This window comes from Apaloderma vittatum, unplaced genomic scaffold, assembly GCF_000703405.1.
Source record: "Apaloderma vittatum isolate BGI_N311 unplaced genomic scaffold, ASM70340v1 scaffold368, whole genome shotgun sequence".
Classification (NCBI taxonomy): Eukaryota; Metazoa; Chordata; class Aves; order Trogoniformes; family Trogonidae; genus Apaloderma; species Apaloderma vittatum.
In genome coordinates, this window is record NW_009728792.1 from 16,105 (window position 1) to 41,114 (window position 25,010).

At 36.7% G+C, this 25,010-nt stretch overlaps 1 protein-coding gene across 1 annotated transcript; it reads right to left on the minus strand.

Annotated features, from left to right (window-relative positions):
- Positions 1–1,995: 1,995 nt before the first annotated feature.
- Positions 1,996–23,609, minus strand: LOC104277521 (chromosome unknown open reading frame, human C9orf3; the record flags this gene model as incomplete). The annotated part of the gene is made up of 4 exons (XM_009874178.1): positions 22,804–23,609; positions 12,962–13,128; positions 5,840–6,002; positions 1,996–2,229 (listed from the first exon to the last, which is right to left on the minus strand). Coding segments are annotated over exons 1-4 (1,370 nt in total), but the record flags the coding sequence as incomplete, so codon positions are not given.
- Between the last annotated feature and the right edge of the window lie 1,401 nt (positions 23,610–25,010).

The following is a 25,010-nucleotide window of genomic DNA, read 5'->3' on the forward strand; positions in this document are numbered from 1 at the left end:
TAAACAGATTAAGTTATTCCTTTATTCGAGTTTTGGCTTGATGAACTGTTGAATAAAAAGCATCAGGAAGCATGCATTCTCTTTCTTTCATCTTTGATTATATTCAACAATATGGATCACTTGGAACTGACAATGGTTTGACGAAGGATAGGGAAATAAAAGCATGTATTTTCTTCATCTCCTTCTCAAAGAAAAGCATAATTACAATATTCAGAACATATAATCTTGACTCAGATAACTACAGATGGTTTTACAACAGAATACCCTGCAGGCATCTTTTCCTTATAAATTCTGGGACAGATACATGCAGGGGAAGCTCCCAAAGAGCAGCAGTATATGAGCAACTGAATCTTGAACATGTCTCTTACTGCATGCTCTCATTTTGCCCAAAACATCTCCCTCCTCCTTCTCTTTCATTTTGTACTGTATGTGCATTTTGCCCTTCATGGTTCCACCAATCACCACTCTTAGATCACCACAACTAAGTAAAATAGACAATTTCTTCCTCAATTACAGTGATGTTCCATAAGTACCTGTGTCAACTTTTTAGTACCATGGCTTTCAAGTCAGCAGCTAAACAGTTGTACACATTTTGTATGGTTTCAAAACCATGGTACATAACACCACACCTAACCTCCAAATCAAACCACTGTGTAAAGCATCAGACAGTCTACCAGTCTGTGGCAGGTGCCCAAAGCAACCAGGACTCATGTAAGTTTCTTGATGCTTCCATTTAGGAGTTCATTAGGCAAAAAGCTATCATTGAAAACTCAGTAAACAGTACAAGGTATCTACAAAGCAGTGAGGCTTATATGACAAAGGAGGTCACTGAATGCTTAAGTTTTTAATTTTATAGATCTTCATTTAAAAAAAAGAAAATAAACATATACTAAAAACCATACAATATTATTACACGCCAGCATAATTTTCTATTTTTATCCTTAAGGAGGATTGCAAGTGGGAAGTTGTAGGAAAAAAATCTACGTAAATAAGAAACAAAACATGTAGTATGAAACAAAACATTTCCTTATTTGATTAATTATACAGTTTGTAAAAAGAAATAAACTACATGTTCACCTAAGCATTTCAAATGGCAGTTTGTGCAATTTGTTGAAGTTGCCTCAGATATCAAAGGTACTTGACAACTGCCCCAAAACTCCAAAATTCAAACCCATTACTCTGGGAATACACCCTTCAGCCCTCATGTTTCTAGCAGAGTCTTCCCTTTAATTTTTCCCTTGGATGCCTAAATGAATCACCTCTACTGTTGACACTAGGCAAATGGGAAATAAAAACAGTGTTTCATTCTCGGGGATTAACAAACACTATCTCATTACCAACATGAAAATATATAGACTTTTAAGAAAAATAAAAGGCAGATGGAGAATTTCAATTGCTAGGCATTGCCTTACAACTAATAGAGCTAGAAGTCTATTGTCATTGCACAACTGGAAATTACATTGTAAACCCAAAAATATTTAAGCTTTTTATTCTCCACAATTCCATGAAAGCTTGGTCATATCCTTACAGTTCATCTTACTCAGCTTCCAAAGACCATTGTTTGAACAGAAAATCTTAAATCACAAAAGGCTTACGAATAAGCTCTAGATTCGGATTTTAAGATGCTCTTTTTCTGTCAAGACATAATGGTAAATCAATGACAAAAGAAAACATGACAAAATTATAGCAGCATCAATAATTTAAGTTGATAGAGCCAATAAAAGAACTTCAGTTTGGCAAATGAGGAAAGTCAGATCCACATGTCTAATAAGCTTGTATTTTCCTCCCCTGAGCCCCGTTGAACCTAAAATTTAAGATCAGAGCACAAAGGATGCAAATCAACCAAAAGACATGAAATCAGAATTAGGGTTTTAAGTTTGCTTTAAGAAAAATAGCACAGCAACTTTATATTGATAGCAATCTGCCACTGTTAAGTAGCTAATAAAAAGGAGTCTAACAAAACACAGGAGATGAGATACTAAGAAGTTTCTTTACCTAGCCATTCCCAGGCTCGAAAAGTTGGAAGGAACTATCAAAACATCAAGCCTGGAAAAGGGGTGGGTTCCCAGGGTGTTGTAGGCAGCTGAGAGGCACTGAGGAATTAGCTGAAGCAGATGTTCTTCACAGAGTTCCTTAAGGCAACAAGGAGCAAAGACTCTGTAAGGAATGACTGCCTGCAACCTGGCAGCAGGATTCTGGAAACGGCAGGGATATTCCATATGACCACATCTGACAATGACAATAGAAGAAAAAGAAAAATTAGTTTACTGCAATACCAGAAATGTGCACAAATGTGTATGCTAAGGCAAGGATATTCACTGGATATTAGAATGACAGAGTTAGTTTGCAGGAAAGCAACTCATTTGTACTCTCATGCTGTTCACACATGTGCAGCACTATGAAAACACTTATTACTACATGTCTGAGTAGAATTGATATACTCATAACTAAAATAGAGACTAGTCAAACATGCATTAAAAGAATGTGTACTCAAAAAGAACAATAAGTAAGTAACAATAAGTAACAATAAGTAACAATACAAAACCACTTATTTATTCAAAGAATTCCTATTCAAACTTGATCACTAAAATAAAATTTTATTTTGATATTTATATATTAACACTATGTATATATGTATAAATGCAAACATGTGAAGTGCAATTCGAATGAAATTCCAAGTGGGCCATTTTTCTGTTGTTGTTACTGAAACTCACCAGGAACTTTTACTGATCGTTTTTTTTCTCAAGTAAAAAACAACAGTAGATATCAATTTAGGCTTACCACTGTAGATATTTGAAAGTATCACATTAAGATCAAGCTTACTTTACATTACTTTTATGGGATATTTGGAGCTTTAGCTAGAAGGAATGAGGGGTAGATCAAATCCTTCCTCAAGAGTGAGTCATACACCTTCAAAATAATTTATCTGCCCAAATACAGTCATATCTCAGCAGAAATCAGCTTCATGTTTTCACCTGCTAACCTGTCCTCTGTACAGTGCAGAATCTCTCCTTAGTTTGAGATTTCAACTTAAGGAAGCTGGTTCTACTATGCCTGGACAGGCAAAGCACTTATTATTATTGCACCCGACACCACCCAAAGCATTTGTATTTAGAAGATTATGCTCCAGGTGAGTGCTGGCACATACCAGAAAAATGATAACGTGGAGAAAAAGACGATGTTTTGCTTTAGTTCCAACACTTTAAAATCTTCCATAACTCTTTCTGTGAAAGAAGTAGACTCTAAGCTATTTTATTAACTACATATGCAAAGAAACTACATCCATCATTGCACATTTTTTTTCCAAGGGTGGTCCAACTCAGTATACTTCTGTTCTAAAACAATGTCACTTTGCATTTAATTATGGGAGTTGAGATTAGACAAGAACATGGAAGCCAGCACTCTCTGTCCTGTAAGAGTTGCCAAATCCTTAATGACCACAAGGAAATAGGAAACTTATTTAAAACCCTAGCTCCATTTAACATTTTCTTTGATACAGTCTCCTTATGTCAAATTCACTGGCACCTCGACACAAATTACACTGCACATTTCAGTAACTTCAGAAATCCTTCCTTTTCCTGCCATCACAAAGTTTATATCCATTATCTTATTTGAGACACTACCTTAACATTTGCTCATCATGTATACTGTTGGTTTGGTTACCTAGTCTTAATGACTAAAATAAGTAATGTGTCTCGTTGTGCTAACCTCCAAGTAAAGATTAACTGGATGTAACTGTGTAGAGCAGATTTTTAGGGACATAGATTATTATGCCCTAATTAACTGCAAAACAGCACTGTACACTTAGGCTCTCCTTTCCGTCTACACATACTAGTCAACACGCTTGCAGAGGATTTTTTGATATTTTTTTTATATTTGTTCTATTTCTTTCACTTTTGCTGACTCAGCTGTTGCAGATACATAACACTACCTATGTCAAAGAACTCATCCAATGACTGTCACATAGATTGACTCATAACAATGATCGTCACACTGATTGAAATTTGCACTAATTTTTGCTACAAAAATCTACAGATATTTCCCTTTTTCCAAAGGTTTTACAAAAAATGGAAACTTTCATTTATTCTATCAACACATTATGTCAGCATAATCTTTTGAGCCCAATCAATAAAATTCCTACTAGTAATGCACTGTATGTTCAAGAGGAATATATAGAGAACATTTACAGTACAATTCTGTAGAGCCAGTCAACATATAAATCGTAAATAAATAAAAATAAGCTTATCAAATCTATAAATTATTTTAAAGTTTGAATAATTATGTCTTACTGATCTTAGGTAAAATATAAAAATTCTTATCCTTGAGACTTTAACACCAAAATTAGCCAAGTTGCAAGCCATCAGAATCCTTCCATTTTAAATGTCAGTAAGAAATCCCTACTAGGTCCTCAGGTTCCAAAGTCTCACTAGCTTTACCAGAACAGTAAGTATTTCCACTGTCTTAATGTTAACACAGTATTAGTTGAAAATAGCTATCTAAAAGGCTAATTTTTTGGCTAAATTTCTAATTGTATAATAGAAAAAATACTTAAGGCCTGACTAATCTGATCACCACCTACGACAAAGTAATGTTTTCTGTTGACATGGGGAAAACAGTGGATATTGTTTGCCTAGACTTCAGCAAAACATTCATCACAGTTTCCCACAGCTCTCTCCTGGAAAATCTGAGAAGACAGAGGCCGGATGGATGATCTGTGAAACAGGCAGGAATGTGACTCACAGGGGAGAGATTGAGGGGAGAGAGACAGGTGAGAGGGGTGAGAGGGGAGGGGAGGGGTGGGCATAGAGAGGTAAAAGAAGAAAGAGCGGAGAGAAAAGAGGGCAAGGCTCAGAGGGACCTTACCAAAATATTTCAGTACTTAAAGGGTATTTACAAAGGGCACAGAGCCTCTCTTCACAAGGAGCTACATGGAGAAGTGGCAATAGGTGCTAGATAATCTCAGCTAAGCTACCCTTCCCATGAAATATCAGACCAGAGGATCTTTCAAGGTCCCTTCCCACCTTGGCTGTTCTGTGATTCGATGACTCTAAGAATTTGAAAAGCTAAGAGTAACATGTGAGGACATCAAACATCATATCAGAGACTTCTGCTAACTATCATGAGGACATGTGAAAACAAGCAGTATTTCTCCAGAGACTTAATTTTTAGTTTCAAATCTCATTTGCAGGCCTATACAGTAGTCCTGCTCATCCACCACTCTTTAATAATTTAAACCCAATGAGCAGTTTTGACTAGACTGGAAAAAGGAATAGATGTATCCCAAATAATCACATTTCTATGCGTTTGGAGAAAGAGAGCTAAGTAGCCACTGCTTGTGCCAGACAACAAGGTATTTTTGTACTGAAAATAATAATTGGTCTTTCAGGTACACATCACCTCAGACAAAACACTGCACAGGCCAACCCTAACTCTGGGATGGGACTGGACGGTAATAAAAAACCTAGTGAGAAAGGCAATATTGTAGCAGGGGTCATTAGATATCCAGAATGGACCAAGTCTAGTAAAGATCTTACAGCCAGGCATTTCAAGAAACAAGGGAGGACCTGTTATTGCTGCAGCAGGGCATTAAAAGACACAGGATGCTAAACACAAATCCAGAGGACATGGGGATTTATTAACCCTATTGCTCACTAAGCAGCTTGTTTTCACATAAAAAGAACCACACCCTTGCCCATGAAATAATGCCTGTGGAATCATTTTCCTGTTCAGACTAAACGAGTTCTTCTTTGGTTCCTGTACTACTATGACTCAACTTCATACTCAACAGAGTTAAAGAAAATGCTACCCATATATCTCATTTTTCAACAATATTCTAAACACCAACCTGAAATCAGCTTGTGAAAATGGCAAGCAAAACTCGATGTTTGCCTGGATAGCAGCTGTGACAGATTGCTGTTTAACTTCCTGCCAGCACCCCACAGCAATAGTGAATGTAGATGCTGGCATTGGCATGGTCACATAGTAGTACCAACTCAAGACACCTGTAAACAAAAAGAACATTTGTACAGACTCATCAGTAACAGCACATATTCATTACATGACTTCTTTATGTACCTGAGATTTTGGGCCAAATCTCCCACTTTACATCCTGATTTTATGTTGAGAAAAGAAAAATAATTTCACCGAGACATGTAAGCGCAGTAATATGTAACCATCACGGATTCAGTGCTATTTAGTTACACCTACAGCTTTCCTCCATCTGATGATGTCTTTATCTGTAAGTAAATAATCTATAGATGAGATGTTACTAATGCAACTTAACATGATTGTACTCTACTGTCAAAGAATTGCATCAGATGTGAAATCTAATGGCACCTTGAGTTCCACACTCAGAAAGACTGACATTTAACTCTTCCAACTCCAAATCAACCACTGAATAATCTCACACAAACCAAGGTCTTTTCTTTGTGTTCTGGACAGTGCTCAACTGATAGGCAAGTTGTAACATATAGTAATTAGCACTAGTGAATTGGACCTGGCAATCATGTGCCAACCAGGCAGTAAAAAATCAAAGCTTAGAATCAGATGGGATATTGCCAAAGCTAATGGTTTGGTCATGAAAATCCAGAAGCTGCTAAAATAAGGTTAGAGAGTCTATCAGAAGGTAAAAAGATTGCAAGTCTTATCATTATGGGACCACGTGCTGGAAGACAAGGAGTACAGTATAGGATTACCATATCCATGAACATGTTTGGATAAACTGAAGGATGTTATAGAAGGGTATACTTTTCATTAACTTAAATGTTGCTTAGGTATTACCACTCATCCCTTTAAAAAGAGTGTAGCTTAAGGGTCACATTCAACTGTACAAAAGTACAGTTACTATGCCATACTAGTAGGTTAATTTCTCTTGGAAAGAATCTACCATGAGTTACAACCTGCTGAATCATGTGCAAACAATTGTAGCTGTGGCAACTGTGGAAACATACAAATAACTTCAGTTATTTTAAGAGAACATTAATACTTGTTCTTTTGCAATATTACCCTGACCAGGGCTATGAAAGACTACCAAAAGGGAAAAAAAAGAAAAAATCCCACACCAATTCAGTGGAGGCCACAAGGCATAGAGTAAAGGAAATAAACAACTGCAGCAAAGCATCTCTAGTTTTCCTACCTTAATGATAACAGTCAGTCAACCTGCACAATGTAAAGACAAGTACAAAAACATTTTCACTTAGCCTCAACTGATTTTCCACCTACTATTTAGTATGACAAAACAATAGTGTTTGTGAAGTCTTTAAAGAGGAAAAAAAAGCCTCTGGCTCTTATAAGCACTAACAAACACACTCCCTCACTCCATTCCACTTTTGGCAACATTCACCACTACTATCAAAAAACCTTCTGTCTGTATTGTCAGGTGAACATATATTACTCTTGTAATTTTCCTAATCTGCTGTCAGTATGAGCAGAAGGAACTTATTTGCTCCAAACAAAAAGAGGATAACTATTTTGTGAAATTCCACACCCATATCCCCCTGCTTTTCTTTATCATTATCTTACCAACGCTGCTTATGAGCAGAGCAACCAAATGCCACCTTGAGAGAAAGAGCTCACCCAGGACAGCAACAATTTATTATTTTGAAAGACCGAACTTCTTACATAGAGCACCTCATTGATATAAACTGTGATAGAAGCTCATGCCTGCACACACTGAGGTCAACAGCAGCTTTACCATAGACTTAAACATGTACAAGAAAAGGCCCAGAGATAGTCTACAATATTGAACTTTGTGTAGCATCTGTTACATACAAAGTACTACAAAATACTCCACGCACATATGTTAATTGTAAAGAGTTAAATAAATCTGAGGAATCGTAATGGAAAAACAGTAATGTGTTTTCAACTGAGTTCTGAAACAAGCATGAAAGTGAAAAGGCAGTCAGAGAAAACCGTTCCAGACAGCAGGAGGTGTAAAGGATAAGGCTCCCGCTACAGTGAGGAAATTGTCTAAAAGAAAATGCTGCCAGCCTGTGCTGTGCGAACAGAGGGAGCAGAGAGGGTTACAGCAAGAAACAAGTTTAGCAAGACAGGCCATAAAGGGTTTTTTAAAAAAAAAAAAAAACAAACAAGGATAATTTGAACAGATTGTTAAATGAATGGAGAATCAGTTTAGCAGTCCAGAGAGAAGAACAACATGTACCGCATTCAGAAAGTTACATGAATTAGCAATGAACATACGCTATTCAGAGCTGGAATAAGCCTGCAACTGGGAGAAAGTACCAAAGACAAAGAAAATGAGTTTTTCTTGGTATGTGTTTTCCAATTTCTCTAAATGAGGATCTCCTGAAGAAAACAAAAACAACTAAAAGACAGCTCCTTGTCTTTTTTCCAAACTCGTTGCATTTTGCAGGCGTTATAGAGACCAGGTGAACTCTGGATACTCTGAGAACAAGATCCAAATTTTATACTGTCTATACACCCCTAACTAGAGCTCAATCAATTTTCTGCAGGGGTTTTAGATGCCTTCTGCATTCATACTCTAGAACTGTGTATGATAACTGTATTTATCCCACAGGTGTTATGTTTCTGACAACTGAAATCCCACACATGGTACAAAACAAGTGAGCTCTCTCTATACACCGATTGATGACAGAAATGGTCTTTATGTTGGCAACACTTCTTTACAGCAATCACCATAATGTACTGTTTCAAACAGACTCTAACCATCTACCTTTGTTCTCTCAGTACTGATAAGACTGTCTCGCAGCATCCCTTTTTCTCCCAAAACTTCACTTCCTTTCTCTAACTTTCTTCAGGTCAATGGGCTTTGTTCTGTCTTCCTTCATCTACAACCTCAGATCTATCCCAGGGCACAAACTGGGATCAAAAGCTCCACTCCTTTGCCTTCTCTACCCTCTCCCTGGCTGCCCTCTGCGTTGCATTTGCTACCTCGGAGACAGCACCACCTCTACGGTAAGAGAAAACACTGCAGCTGAAACTAGGAGACGGCTTTCTTTACCAAACCCGGAATTTTGTACGACAAAATCATTTTCATTCTAAGCAAGGACACCTTGGGGAGAAAAAGAGATTAGGCTGGGGTTAGTTCATGGGAAAAATATAGGAAAAGCACCCTAGTCCCTTTACTTCTAATGCTTACACCCCCTCCTTCTTTAATGCAAGACTTTATTTTTTTTCAGTTCTACAAAGCAAATCTATCATGTGATAACTGCATAAACCATGCAACAACAACTGCCCATTCTATGAGGTATAACTAGAAAGCATCCCACACCAAATTTGGGATTACCTTTAACAAGGATAGGAAATAATTTTCTATTTATAATTGTGCAAAAGACCAATTTAAAGGACATTTATTTTTCCTACTTGAAATAATAATGATGAACGTTGTTACTGCTTCTTAGAATTTTTAATGCATTTAGCTATCTTAGAAACCATTAAAACTCTTTGAGTCCTGTGGAGTCTGTTATAACTGAAGAAATACCTGAAAGGCAGTAATCTGTTAAAGCCAAACGCAAGAACATTAACAGTATTTTTACTTATTAGTATATTTTCCCTCATGTCCATGATTTGCTAAAAACCACAAAACTCAGGTGACTCTAGGGAAAAAAGAGACAGTCCCACACAGCATTTGACATATAAAGTAAGAGTAATACATAAAACTACATAAAACTACAGCGAAACAAGTAGCTATGCCAAAACTACTATTTGGCTGGAGTGCCAGGATTAAGAACCCTCCAGCTTTCTGAAACTCTTTGTAACTTGTAAAAATCTTTGATCTCATCTGAAAGCCAGAATTTCCCACAGAGCACCCTCTCACTGATGCCAAAGCATTAGTTCAGCACCGGCTCAGAGGGACAAGGAGCATGTGATGAGCCGTTGACTCCCATGCTGTAGCTCCTAATGTATGTTGGAGATCAACCAACACAAGCGCTGGACTCTTTTGTTTTGCTTTGTGAGAAGTGGGAGGTGCACAAACAAAAGCTGCTGCTGTTGCTGTTAGCTACAGAGTAGTAGCTTCTCTAGCACCATGTTTACTCTCAATAACAGATTGTACCTTTTCACTGGAATCAGAGACAAAACAAGACCAAGGACTACCTAATGGTAGAGTAACTACACAAAAATCAAACTGGTCAATTTCACACTTACTGGTTGAATATCTACTTCTTGAAGATGAATTGAAACAAATGTGTTTGTGACTAAATATATTTGTGCCTTCTGTGTGTTACAGTAATAGCTGAAGGAAAGTAAAACAACAAGTGTGAAAAATAAATCCAGTGGTTAAATGGCTCATATTACACACACACATACACACTCTCTGCTCCCTGTAAAGCTTTCTCCCAAAGGGCATCAACTGCATTTTTCTGTCACATTATTTTCTCTCAGTATTCCATAAAGAACGCACGATATTTTTAAGCACTTTTAGGTTATACTTGAGTAAGTGACATATCAGTATTTTCAAACAAATGTGGCCTCACTCTATTTTAAACGACAGGACGAGCCTTAGTTTTGGAGGAGGCAGACTGCAAAAACGGCACACATGGGAGGAAGTACACTATTACCAAAACGTGCAAATAGAAGTGGCAAATGAGGAATTGGTGCGTGCAAATACGCCTAGTCTAACTATGCACTGGATCACAGCATCCATGCACCTAGAGATACAGGTGTATGGATACCTGTAAAGCAGAATGCAGATAATTTAAAAGCATGAAGGTGTACCACCTTTGCTTGCTGTTTCCTTATCATCTGCCTGCACTCTTCTTATAAATATGACTTCTGAAGGAAAAAATATTCAGCTCACTTGTAATTCTATTCAGAATAAAATAATTCGCAACTCCTTGAAAAAACATTTATTCTTTCCCAAAAATTGCTTTTTGAAAAACACATTTTTGAGTTCTGCTAGCTATGTATGATTTTATAATTGTGCAGCACAGCAATAGCATACTGTGTACAAATAATTTGGCAAAGAAAAATTATTTTAACTGAAGTCATCCTGAAAGGCCTTTAGGACTGTTTTATAAATGTAAAGACAAAACGTTAAATGGGATGGATTTCATGCACCCTGCATAATTGTCTAACCATAAGATCTTTGTGGAACAGGTTATTTAACGCTAGAGACCATTCTGAACTTTTTAAAAGTCTTACTAATTAATGAATTTGTATTCCTAATTTCATTAAGAATTATTCAATGTTTCAGATTAGCTCTTGAGCCTTGGGTTGGTTGGTTCATTTGTTTTTTAAAACACTTCTCACAACACTGCTCCTTTCCTTTATTTCCTCTATATCCGTTTTGTTAATTTCTTATAAACAATACAAAACTTTGCCATTGTCACACGGCTCCTAAAGGAACCAACTTGAGTGCTACATTTGGTTCTGCCCAGTTCACTTAATACTTTTCACTCAGCACTTCATTAGTACAGTGAAGCTAAAATGAGTCATTTCCTCCCTACTGACTTTTACATTAAAGACTTCTTACAGTACTTCTTTCTGTAGCAGAGTTCTTAGGAAAGGAAATATACTGGGTTAGCCTTTGGAAAAATTAAAAAAACAAAAAACCCACACCAAAACAAACACAGCTTTACGGTGACACATGAATTATCAAACTGATACACTGCAACAAGTACAATAATTTTAAAAAAAAAAAAACCTTCCTGTTCTCCATGGGGCGACAAGGTTGACAAAACAATGAGGAAATAATTCTTTCCCAATACAGCCTTGTCAACCAATTGGTCTAAGAGAATATAAATTTTAATCAACCTATGCCAATTTATACTGCCTGATCTTTTTTCCAATGTTTCTATTTCTAGAAATTCACATAAGCATTCTTCCTCTTAATATTTTAGACCACACAGTAAGCACTGAGGGACAGACAGACAACAACTCATTGGCAAGGTGTAAGTCTGGATTAAACTAATTAAACAATTATGGTAGAGCTACCCTCCTAGTTTGAAGTCAAGAAAAATCTTGCTTTCTTGTTGCTGACACAGGGAAGTATTATTGTCCAAGAGAGCTTAGCAGCTCATTGTGGCAGATTTCCATATTTCAACAGCAGAGACAAGTCCTGAAACAGGCTTCACATATGGCCATAAATAACAAGACAATTGCATGCAAATGAATTATTTGATGGTTCTCAAATCAAGGAGATTTTCATTCTTTTTTTTTTTCCCTCAAGTATAAACTTCTCTCTTTAAAGGGGAACAGGAAGTTATTTTATTTTCCCCAGAAACACCTAATTCTAACCTTTTTTACTATATGCTCAAACTACTTACACAAGAAAATACTGACCCTGTTTGGCATATTATCTCAAAAGTAATGGAAGCAAGACATGCTTTGTATTATTTTGTGTAGAACTGCTTTAAAAACTTCATTTTATGTATAGACAGAGGTATAGAGCACAAAGTATAACCAAAACAGAAGAAAAATGTGTGTTTGCCTACTGTTGCACAAGACATGATGTATGAATGCCAAAAAAACCCCAAAGACCAGATTTTCAGGAACTGACCTGATATTCTTTCTGTAATCAGTATATTTCAGAAAAAAGATATGCCACAATGACTGCATCTAATCATTGGCATGCTCAGCTACACTTGGACTGGAGAATTAAAACTGAAAAATAATTATCTACCAAGGCCCAAAGTTGTAAATAGCCTGGTAAGCTAGTTCACTGATGAAACATTCAACTACAGCATCATTAAAACAAAGCCAATTTATGACAAGTGAAGTCTAGGTTTGGAAAAAGGAAAAAAAAAACACAGAAAAAAGTAAACAAGTAACACAGTGAAACATAGATGCCTTGAATTCTTACTGAGTTATCCTGAGGACCCAAGCAGGCAATTTCTCTACAGAATGACATGGAGATTACAGATAAACATGTAAGTGCTTTTAAGGGTAGGCACTTCATTCTTTCAAAAATCATATAGATAGTAAGATATATTTCTAACTATAAAATTATTTAAAACAATTTGCTATAGGAAATACATTTCACCTTCTTGAAGCTGGGCTGGTTCTGCTGAGTTTTCACCACTCATTAACACAACAAAGCCTGCAGCTGTTCGGACTGAGGCTTGCCATGTTGACAAGGCAATGGGTGGTTCTTGGCATGGGAAAAGGGCTCTGTTGTTTATTGGCGATCCCACCGTAAAAACACATGGCCTAGATGGAAGGAGAAGAGACTGAAGTTGTAGTTACAATAAGAACAATTGAATTAGGGTTTTTTGTGAAAAATCAAACCTACTGTAATACTGAGGGGTTTTTTTTTTAGTCTCAGCTATGTTGATTTCAAACTTGTATAACATAAACTAATCGAAGTATGATCCAAGTAATTTCAGACAGAATGAAGAAAAGCAAGACTACCGCAATAATAGTCTAGTCTATCTCCTGTTGTGCTTCTGCATGAGCCTTTCAGCTTCATACAGAAGTTCTCAGATGAACCTGTAAGGCCAAAGAAGGCTTCTGAATGTCTTCTGAAAATGCAGTTGCAGGACTTCACCAACACCAGTAACACCTGACTGTTGTCATCACAGCAGTCCTTTCATTACCATTAATCCCATCTCTCCATACAACCTGGAGGCTCATCCAAACTCAGGGCAGTAGATGTTGCCTTGAATCTTCCTTAGTCCAAGCCACAATAAATCCTGACATTTTTACATTTCTTCTTGCAGTAAGGTAATGCACACTAGCTCATCTGCCTTTCAGAATTTCAACCATAGGCCTTAAAACAACAAGAAAGCATTTCTTCCCTATCAGCCTCAACCTCCTTTTCCTGATTTTCACATAGCGATCTTCCTTGTAGTATTGCTCTTTTTTCAGTTTCTCTAACCATTTCCTAGGCAGCCTCTCCATCTACTGCTCCAGTCCAATTTCAGCTGCAATATTTCATGCCAGCCAATTTCTTAGCAGCAGCAGTTTAGCCACATCTGGGAAGGTAACATTTCATTAACTCCTTCTAGTTTGCTATTGCTGATGCACAAATGCACTAATTCCTGGTTTACTTCTTTTGTTGCATTTTGCAGTTTATCTTCATTCCTAGTACTTGCGTAATACCATCCCTTACCTTGAAAAAAGCTGTTTTCAAATATAAACTAAATAAAACAAATACAGCAAGCAAGCTTCTCCAGCTAAAGTAAGAAAATCTTGGAAGCATCACTTCACTGCACTGAGGTTTTAAAAATCTATATTTAAAGCTAATATTCTGGGAGCACAACACATTATTTTGTGAATGCTTTAGGCTAAAAACATTCTGATCAGCATCTTTCAGAACTTGAGTTTAAAAATCATCACACTTCAGAAAATGTAAGACAAGTTCTTAGGGCAAAACTCATTTTGCAATGGCTAAGATCTGACAATCTTGTTTACTCCCCGCCAAACAGCTCTTTCATTCAAATTATTCCTTCCCTAAAGCCAACTCTAAACTACAGAGCGGGAAGGAACTTGTGAGATACTGATGGCCACAGACAAAAAATATTCTGAAGCTATTTTCGCCCTCTTGTCAAAAACACTGTCTGTGTTATTGGATTCAGAACTATCCATTGCACAATCAAGTTACTGTGGCTTAATCAGTGCAGGCCAGATGATCTTTCAGTAAAACAGAGAGGGACGCTGCAGTTTAAGCAGGCCTACCGCTAGTGCACACAAACTGAAAAATAAAATAATCTGGCTCCCCCTTCCACGTACTAGGGTGAATAGAGTGCGACACAGATATCCAGTGAAGCTCAGTGGATAACTGTAGTGTTGAGGAACTCAATTGATTAACTTCTACCCAATAAAACACAATGTACAGCTAAACGTAAAATACCACTGGTCTGTACAAATCTTTAATTAGCTTTAATTTCTTTGGAAACAATCTCTTAAAACTGAATCTGTAGCCAACTCTCAGAGACATAAAATAATTGGGTTTGCTCCCAAAAAAAAGAAACACTGCATTCACAAGACAAAAGAAGAGCTTGTTTTTCACCTCCTAGGAGGTTCTGCTTCCCCTTATCATGCTGGCCAAGAGATACTGGACATATTATTTACTCTAAAACATAGATGTGCTGGGAGGGGATAGGAAGGAAAGGATGGTGCTCACTCATGAAAACTTTAACAAATACACAGGATTACAGAAAGAGACCCTAGTAGAGTTTATAGGAATGAGAGGAAAGGTGAGGTTACTGAATGCTGATATAAATATTTTACAAATGATCTACTATACATTTGAAGATTGTTTTGCTGGCTTCCATTAGTATAGCCCAGTCTTAAGAGCAGTATAGGCCATACCCATACAATAGCGAAATTTTAGGGAAATGTTACAAAAACTGAGAAAACGGGCCTGCAGAACAGCACCAAGCAGAATGTTGCAACACTGTATCTAATACAATAGAAATGTAACACAGAAAAGACACTACTGAGACCATCAAATTTATGTTGCTCTCAGCACTTTTTAGCTGCAGGCCATTTATTCCTACCACTGCTAGCAAGAAATTTCACAGTTCCTTTCCTTTTTCCTACTATCTATCCCCTTCATCTGTCTTCTTTCACTTTTTACATTTCACTTGTAACATTCAAATTATCTACTTATGTAATATGTTGTTTACACCAGTCATAATCTTTGCCACCAGAGGTTGGAAGAGTTATGGAAACTGAATACAGGAAAAGTCAGCTAAGTAGAGAACTCGGACTGTTTGTCTAAGTACTTGTTACACTGGAAAAACAAGCACCCACAAAATACACAATACTTCTCTGGTCATTTATTTGGGCAGCTTTATGACTAGTAACTCCCAGTGATCAACAATCCAGGCTACTGGAGAAATGAAGCACTAGTTGTGGCATTAGTAGTTTTTATTCCGAGAGGAGGCTCGTTGCTGCCTGTTGTTCAGTAATCTCCCAGAGCCAAGGATTCTGAGGAAAATTTGGTTCATGCAACCCTAACGCACCAGCATTCCATACATTTTCACAACCAGTTCAAACCAGCTCTTGGCAGATTGTTCTTTCCCATGTAAGCATATCAATTGCAGTAACAAATTAAACTACTACCTTAAAGCTAATAATAAATGTTCAGGAATCTGCAGGTCTTCTCTGAGATACGTGCCATTAAACACCTGAATCATGTCCTAAAGTTCAGCCATGTCAACCTGCTTTGTTTAGTGCCTGTTTGAAGCTTTCTGAAAGAAAATGCCCAGCTGAGCAGCTCTACCCCTTTCCTGTATTTGAAAAAATACATTCCCGATTTCTTCAACGGTTGTCTCCCATGTAAGGATGTAGGGTGGCAACCTCCTGCAACTACGAGGCTACTCCTTGTAAACCCACTGCTGTTTGCAGCTGCTTCTTACTCTGTGGTGTAATTTCCACAAAGTAGCAGGATTTACTGGCACCCAAATCACACCAACTTTTTTGTCGTGCCTTATCAATTTACATATCCACAAAGTGCCAGTGATTGCCATCACATTCCAATAGAGCAAGTATTCTTGTTTTCATTTTTTCTGTTTTATAAAATACCAGTCAAAAACTACCCATGTCTTTTTGAGACATTCTCCAATTTAAAAGTACTAAATATGGTTATGAGATGAGTGATTTCACTGACTTTTCCAGTAATCTCTGTTACTCTGATCTGATGCCGGTTTTCCAATAGCTGGATAGCTGCATTTTCTAAACTTATACTTCATTGTAAATTTTGTCGACTTTTGTCCACAAATTTGTGGTCCACATCAGATATGTCAATTCTGCTTCTTCTAGATACAGTATTCCCATAATCTCCTGTTCAAAAGTTTCAAGTTTTGGTACAGTCATCACTAGGAAGCAAGGATAAGAAGTTTAAGACAGGTCATACCTTTTCAATCCAAAGTAAATCAATTTAATGCTTACTGTGCTCCCACTTTGCCTCTAACAGTGAGGATTTATTCCTTTGCTTGACCTGTATTTTTGGCAAATGCAATACACTTATCAGCTTCTTCAATGTTGTTAAGAGAGTGTCCTAAACTTGAAGTCACACATCTGACCAGTCCCTTAGGTATTTCACTCCCTGTATGTCTTTCAACACTTCTTCAGTAACACCTTAGGAAGTACCACCTGACTGTGTTTAAACAAAATTTAATTTCATTGCCATAGCTCCCATTTAAATGTTAGTAAGGATCTGACTATAGGCAAACAGATTTCCTCACTGCTTTATTCCCACAGTAGTGAAAAAAAATCCAATCCCTGGCAAGCCTCTGTCTGTAAAAACAGGAGACAATTCTCCTACAGATGTGAACGGTGACACAGCTGGATTTTCTTATTCTGAAATCAAAGGTTGCTTTGGTTTCTTGGCCAGCCAATTCACAAACACAGAGGTGCTGCTTTGACTCTTCATTCCCTTATCACTTTCTCTTTAATGTTCTGCATCTTCACCCTCCTTTTAGATTTGAAAATCAAATCAGACTTCTATTGTTTATATGGATAACGGTGTTTTCATGTAACTATTTCATTCTCAGACTCTTCTGATCTAGTACGGTTCTCTCATTGGCACATTTTAGTGAAGTAACATGCCTTCTGTATTCCTTCTGCCTGAAGGAGTTGATCTCGTCCCTTGTACTCCTGTACGCGGTGTCCCTCTGGATGCCCAAAACTTACTTCGTCAGTACAGTGCTGTAGGCATTCACTTATGACACCTACATCTCAGTTCTCTGAAAAAGAATTTAAGTTCACTAAAAAAATCCCTCGTTTCTCATGGCCTTCCTGTTTAGTTAGTACAATCAATTCAGAGAAGCTGTTTTAAAATTTTTAGAAATATTTGTTCCTTGCCATCCACATTCAAATCAGTTAATCAATCAGCATGCAGGTTTAGAGAGGTAAAGAGTGTCTCTTTCAGCAAGCATATTTTTCCTTTTAGGCTCTCTCTCCTTCCCCTCTTCCCATTAGTACAAAATAAGCTCTGTGGCTGACACTATACACTTTGGAGGCACAAAATAACAACACAAGGCATTATGTTGAACTTCAAGGGTAATCAGAAAGACTTCACACTACCTAGGGAGAAACTGTATGATCTAATCTGGGCCTAAGGAAGTGCAGTTGTCCTCTTTTTTTGAAGGCCTAGCATATATGTTCTAAGTACAGCCTAAAATGTCCAGGTATGTCAGCACAATTAGGGAATGACTTGTAGCCAATACCCAGATAATATCCACTGCAAATTGCTAGTTCACTGTAGCGAAACACAATTTTTCACTCTTAAATACCAATCATTACGAACAATTTTAAAGCCTTTAGATGGTCATTTGACATCTGCAGGACATAAAAGATGATAGACTTAAAAAATTCTCAATCAAAACTTTGAAGATTTCTGTCTGGAGAGCAATCATTCCATATGTGAAATGGTGACATTTTGCTTCTTCAGCAGTCTCTAGATGAAACAATTTCGTAATTCTTGCAAACTGTTCCAAAACTTGAGAGAATTACATACACAAAAATGTATTGGATTCCACTCCCTGTTTTTTTCTAGGTTATACAGAAAATTCATAAACATGGATTTCTACATGTTACTTCCTGGAAGTTAAAGATTACTGCTGAAGAATTCATTTGCAACTTCAAACTTCACCTAAATATTCAAGAAACGTATTTAGCATGTTTCCACTACCCTGAATATTCACTAAAAATCTCAAGTTTGGAACATTTATGAAAAGTTCAGACTCTTTCAAAAAGGAATACCAACTATGAATTAGATTTTAACATAGTAAAAAATAAAAAATTTCAGTGTTGCTATGTATACTTTTATACAGTTTTTATTTAGTTCTTGCTATATACAACATACTACATAACATAGTCTGATGGACTACAGTGCCAAAGAAGAGTATGAACTTTTAAGAGCTTATCTTCAGAAGTACTTAGATGTATGAACACCTCGTCACCAATGCATCTGAATAATTGCAACTGCTCTCTTTGAACATGATTTGCATTTCAAAACACATGTGTCTTACAAAAAGAGGCAGGCTTGAAACAGCCAGTTTCAAAAAAAGTGGAACAAACCTCTCTGTCTCATCTGCGGGTAAAAAAAATAATAAGGAGTTGCACAAGTCCCAATGCCAGCAAGATCCAACCTGACACGGCCTCTTAACACAGGTCGACAAGACAGATCACAGTAGTTATGGCAGAACTTTTCTAATAATTCTTCGCTGTTCCAGAAGAATCAGTAACATCAAATTACTTAAACAGAAAACCAAGTTTTATGACTATGTTAGGTACCTCTCTGAATACTCTCCTAGTGACTATCTACCTCAGGTGCTTCAGCTGCACATTACAGAAATGCAAGATTATTTACAACAAATGAGCAACCATGCAGTTCAGTGATATTTGTGATACAGCTGAACATTGCATCTGAAAAGAAGCATTTAATTACAGAATACATGCTAGTATTAGCACTTCTACTGAACAGGACTTTTAAGCTTGCTGTACTACGCGTTCATAGATTTCATAAGCGCAAAAATATTTCCTGAATTTTTTTATAAAATACTTTAATACTTACTTAGTAAGATTAACATAAAGATAATTAACTAGACAGGTTCAAAATATTTTTCAAAGGTAAGACACTTACATTGGTCAAATAAATAAGAAGATACTATATTTTTTTTAGGAGAACTGTTCACATTTTCCATTACTTCCAACTTTGGAAAATTAGCATAAGGTTAATTCTTTCTAGAATGTTCCCCAGAAACTTCTCAATCATCTTTTAATGGCTTCTAAAAATATACTTTTTCCACAGCACTCTCAGGAAAACCATACACTTGGAGTAATTCAACCCATCCCCTTCCCAGAATTTCTCCTTTTCTGTGTTTCTGATATGTAGGGCTCAATCTGAAAAAATAAATTCCTGTTCCTGACCGACTCATGCACCTATTCCTGTGTGCCGAGGTAAATAATGCACAGGTAGCTTACAGGATTAGGACCAAGTACTGGAAGGTTTCAGTGTCGTGAAATGTCCTTCACTGATGTCGCTTGTATCAAAGGTACTCTTTCATTCCTAATCACAGAATGAGGAAATTAGTTCCATTCCAGTTTTTCATTAATATCAACAAAACCATTACTTAATCTATGACAGCAGTAGAAGTGGCAGTAAGTAAGGCAGAACAAAACTAGCAAGAATCTCCTATTAGAGGTGAATTCTCAAGGCCGCCTGCTAGGAAAATTGCCTCTTTAATTTACATCTAAATGTGCTTAATTCTTTTCTTAAACAATAAAAAGATGGGATCCCAGGATATTTTAACAAATAAGGATTTAATCTGAAATAGCCTTGTAGCCATGCTGACTCAACACCACTACATACTCCTAAGAGTTAGGCAAAACTCCTTAAACATCTTGATGAGCTGACAAAAAGTTTCTCCCTCCCAATAATGAAAGATGTTTTACATATGTTATTTACTCCACAAAGTGATTACTATAGTGTCTAAAGCGAGTTTTTATTTTAAATATTTTTGTAATATTTAATATAAGTAAGAATACTTCAAACTAAAGCACAATTTTGTTAAAATTGCAACATTACTTTCTTAATTTGAAATCTTGGGTGCTGTACTGTGCTGGCAAACAATTTAAAAACTTTGAAACAGAATTATTGTCTGTTCATGCTAAATACATTACAAACATTACAATCAGCACTATTTTCTTCAAATTTAATAATTACATTATTGATCACTGTTAAAAGTGACCTGCCAATTTTAAAAATTGATATAGTCCTTGCAGGTATAACTTTTGATGTGTGTATTTAGATATACATATCTTCCTTTTTGATCATTAATGTATTTTCTAGTATCAAAAGCCCAAACAGGGAAATGCTCAAATCCCGCGTTTCCCCGTTTCTCTGCTGAAAACACAAGTGTGCCCTGCTGTGCTACCATCACGTTCGCATACACATATCTCAACGTGCCTAAACTCATCCCAAAAAGCTTTGTTTTAACCGACTTTTTTGGTGTATTAGAATACATCGTTGTTTAAAACAAATAAAATGGAAGTCTTTATAAAATAGTGCATTTGTTAAATTTCAGAACATTGTACTAGCATTAAATTAGAGGAAACTTATTGGAAGGGACCACACAATGCCTGTACTTTGTTATTCATTTTTCTTCAGGGTTAGATCCATACAGTATAGACTCTTCTGGGACATCTGTCTAAAAAAGCACCATGTGCAGGACTTGAACAATTTAAAGAATTTCCCTGTGAGAATATAATATAATAGTACTTCTCCTATACATTATACCTGGACTTTATTTTTAGAAAGGTAAGGAAAAATATGATAGAATTTTGCACAATGAACTTTACTACTATATTTACAGGTTCATCACGTACAGAATTTGATTTTAAAAATGTAGTAAGAATTATTCTAATGACTGTGATATGAAAACTTATTTTCCAACAGGCATTAGTTTCTGGAATACCCTACAAAAGACTGAAAATAAACCAGCTTAAGACTACCATCATACTGCCTCACTCATGTCAAACCATCTTTTTCTGCTTCATTACTGGTTCATATAATCCCATGTTTTTGTGTACTATTGTCATGAAATGTCTGTAAAGAATTATGGTTTGCAGTGAAAGGGAAAAGAGTTCAAAATGAAAAGACGTCAGTGACTTAGATGCTCAGAAAAAAACTTCAAATACTCCAAACACAGAGAGCACATAGAGAAGGAGCTCTATACCAATTGAGTATTTCTAATATTAGTCTTGAAGACTTTACTAAGGGGTAAATAAAGACACATTATGTGATCACAGGCAATATGCCTACTTTTGCATGTAGTCAGAATTCATAATTTTCATAACTGTAGACAGTATATTAAGTTAAATTTCCTAAACTCATACTGAAAACAAGTCTTTGGGGAGTGAGGAAAGAGGAGAAAGGGGAGGAGGTAATGAACATGACTTAGACATTCCTGGACTTGATGCTGCTCATCGTTTACATAACTGTTAGACATACAATTAAAAGGCCTCATTTCCTCCCCTGACATGGATGCCAGTGAAAAGACTCTTAATTTCTATTAGCATAACTGAAATGAAAGTAACCATATATCTCTAGATTGGGAACGAAAAGCAAGTATTCAATTACAGCAAATTTCTTCCCTATCTTCCAGCTTGGTTCCTTTCAGGTATCATAAAGAACTAAGCCATTAAAATCCAGCTTTGAACATTACTGTAAACCAATTACAGTTACAGAAATCAAGAGTGTATTGTAATTTCCCTCCTATAAAGAGCTTATCTTGAAGGTTTTTGTACAGCATCATGTACTTTCACAAACACTAGACAAAATGCCAATTGTTCTTGCAGTTCAGTTTGCAGTTTATTTGCTGTTGTCTTTGTACTTTACATAACAGATGAAGGAAATTTTAAAAGTTGATTATGAGAGACTAAGCAGGAAAAGACTGCATCTCTAAACTTATTACGATATTGATAAAATACTAGCTGTGAAGCAATTCTATTAAATATTATGTATAATGATCTTTATGCTGTATGATCACTTGTGTAAGTCAGGAGGGAAAAAGAACACAAAGTATTAAAGTGAAAATAACTTGATGTGTACCTACTCTTTTCCTAAGCGATATAATTCCCTATTCCCTGAACACATTTACTCCTATACACAAAAATAATTTACTTCCACGCAGAAAGAGCAAATACAATCACTCAGATAGCCTGAGATCTGCAAGTCCATTGGGGTTTCTTGAGCAGAGAGTTTCTCTGTTCTCCTGCAGGACAGCAACAGCATTCAAACCAAGAATGAAATGAAAACAATGGAAGAGAATGTTCATCATCTTCACAGCTGCTCAGCATTACAACATTCTACATTCTTGCACCTATGTGTAAAACTAACATATACAGAGCTTTCAGCTAACAATTACATACCTGCCACTCTGGTCTGTAGTCCATGTAACAGATCTTCCTTCTGGCTTGGTTTTGTACCATATTCTTATAGCATGAGGAAAGTCTGTTGGAGTCTGAATTCCTGATTTCCTTATCTCCAAGCTCCAAGTGCCAGTAGTAAACAGAAGCTCCCCACAGCCAGGCGCCTGGCTGCAGTGAGTAAAATAATATAGCTGTTCCTTCCAGCGATCTGCAGGTAAAGTCACAAGTTCATGTACAATGTGATTCCTGAGATTTTCCAGCTCCTTCGAAACATCAGTGAGCTTGGCAGACCTTGTGAATTTTTCAATGCCTGACACAGCAGCAACATCGACCTCTTCAACCCTTAGCACAGACAAATCACAGCAGTCCAATATCAGCAGAAAATCCTTGTTCCCATGATTCTCTATGCCATAGCAGTCCTTTGAACCAGAAATCCCAGAAGTCTGTTCCTTGTTGCTATGGTTACCATTTTTATCAGAAGTATCTTCTTCACCTTTACCACAGGCAGCAAAATCATTATATTCCATTTTGGAGGAACAGGCACTTGCATTTGTCACAGGAATGTGGCAGGGTTCAGATGCCCTCAGTTTACAGGTTTCATCAAACTGTGACTGGCAGCCTTCTTTGCCAGTACTGCTGGTTTTCCTGTACCGACTCCCAGTCTCAAAGAATAAAACTATGCTGCCTTCAATAACTTTACTTTTAAAATCCACATCCAAGTCCAAAATATAGTGCTTTACAAGCATGTAGCTAGTGTTGGCCATTAAGGGCAAGTCATCCTTCATGGGGTCAAGCTGTGTCTCCATGTTCCAGTTCACTGGGCAACAGTTTTACAAAGCCTTACAAATTTCGTATATATGATGTCTCCACACAAAGCAAAGATATTCTCAGTGCCCAAAATTATTTTGATTGATGTTGCAGTATTGAAATAGTTGCAGCTCCTCTGGTTCTTACATTCTATCAAAGAAAAAAAGGAAAAAGAAATCAGATAATCATTTCGCAACTGTTTCTGAAACATACTAAATGTAAACTGCCTTTATTAAATATAGTAGAGTCAAAGGGTGATACTGTCCCCACAGAATGGCATCAAGCCATTTATTTCAAGACTTGCTGTCAAGAACCATTGGCTTTATTTTTCAGAGATCTCATATGACAATATTTCTAAACAGCTTTTATAAACTGAAAGAAACAAGCTTTTCTACAGGCCAGCTCTTGACTCTGTCCACAATAATTCTTCAGAAAAGATACATGATTATGCAACATACAATTTCATTTACTAGTGCGCTGTTTGTTTTTAAGCTTGCTGTACTTATTTCAAATCCATTACCTCAAAAAGATAGTGATCATTTTTCTACTGTGATTCTAAGTAGCAGAGGTAACCCTAAATCACCTCATCTGTCTTAAAGTAATAATTTCAAATATACAATGTGTCTCCAAGGATTAATATACTTTCCCCATTACAATTGCTCTCATATCAGCACTTCTAGTAAATTACAAGAAAACGAGCCAATTTACTAAAAGTGCATTCCAAGTATTCCTTTGAGATTGCTCGTCAAGAATTTTCAAATTTATAGTTAAATACCATAGCTGGAAGCCCATCAAGACTCAGAATCATAGTATCTTACAGAAGACAAAAGGTCTTCTCACTGGAAAACATGCAAATATTTATAATAGCAATAAAACATTAAAATGCATCAACATTTGCACAGTAACAGGCAGAGGTTCATCACACAAGTTTAACTGTCATGCATTCTCTGTTTTGCTACAGCCACTTAGTTATGCACTTCTAGCTCTGTTAAGTCCTTTTTGTCTGCTTTCTGGACTAAAAATAAAAGTCAGAGGAAGAAACAACTGTTAAGATGTGCAGTTCTCTCCCTGCCAGTTCAGTGACAATTTCATGATAGGCAGTCAAGTCTGGGTTTAAGTGCCTTAAGTAAACAGACTCCCCCAAGACCTCCTATGTCTTTTACAGGAATCCAGAGCATGCTGTCAAGCTACCAACAGTAAGTAAAAGACTCAGGCCAAGAAATTATCTATACCATTCCCCAAACTAGCTCCATGCAAAGCACACAAAACATGGAAAATATTTCCTTTCTTTGATGGCTTTCTACCAGTCAGACACAGCTCTTACAGGAATATATCTGAAGACAAGCTAGAAAAATCTTTCTTTCACTTTTACGTCAACCCTCCTGCACTTCTGCAAACAT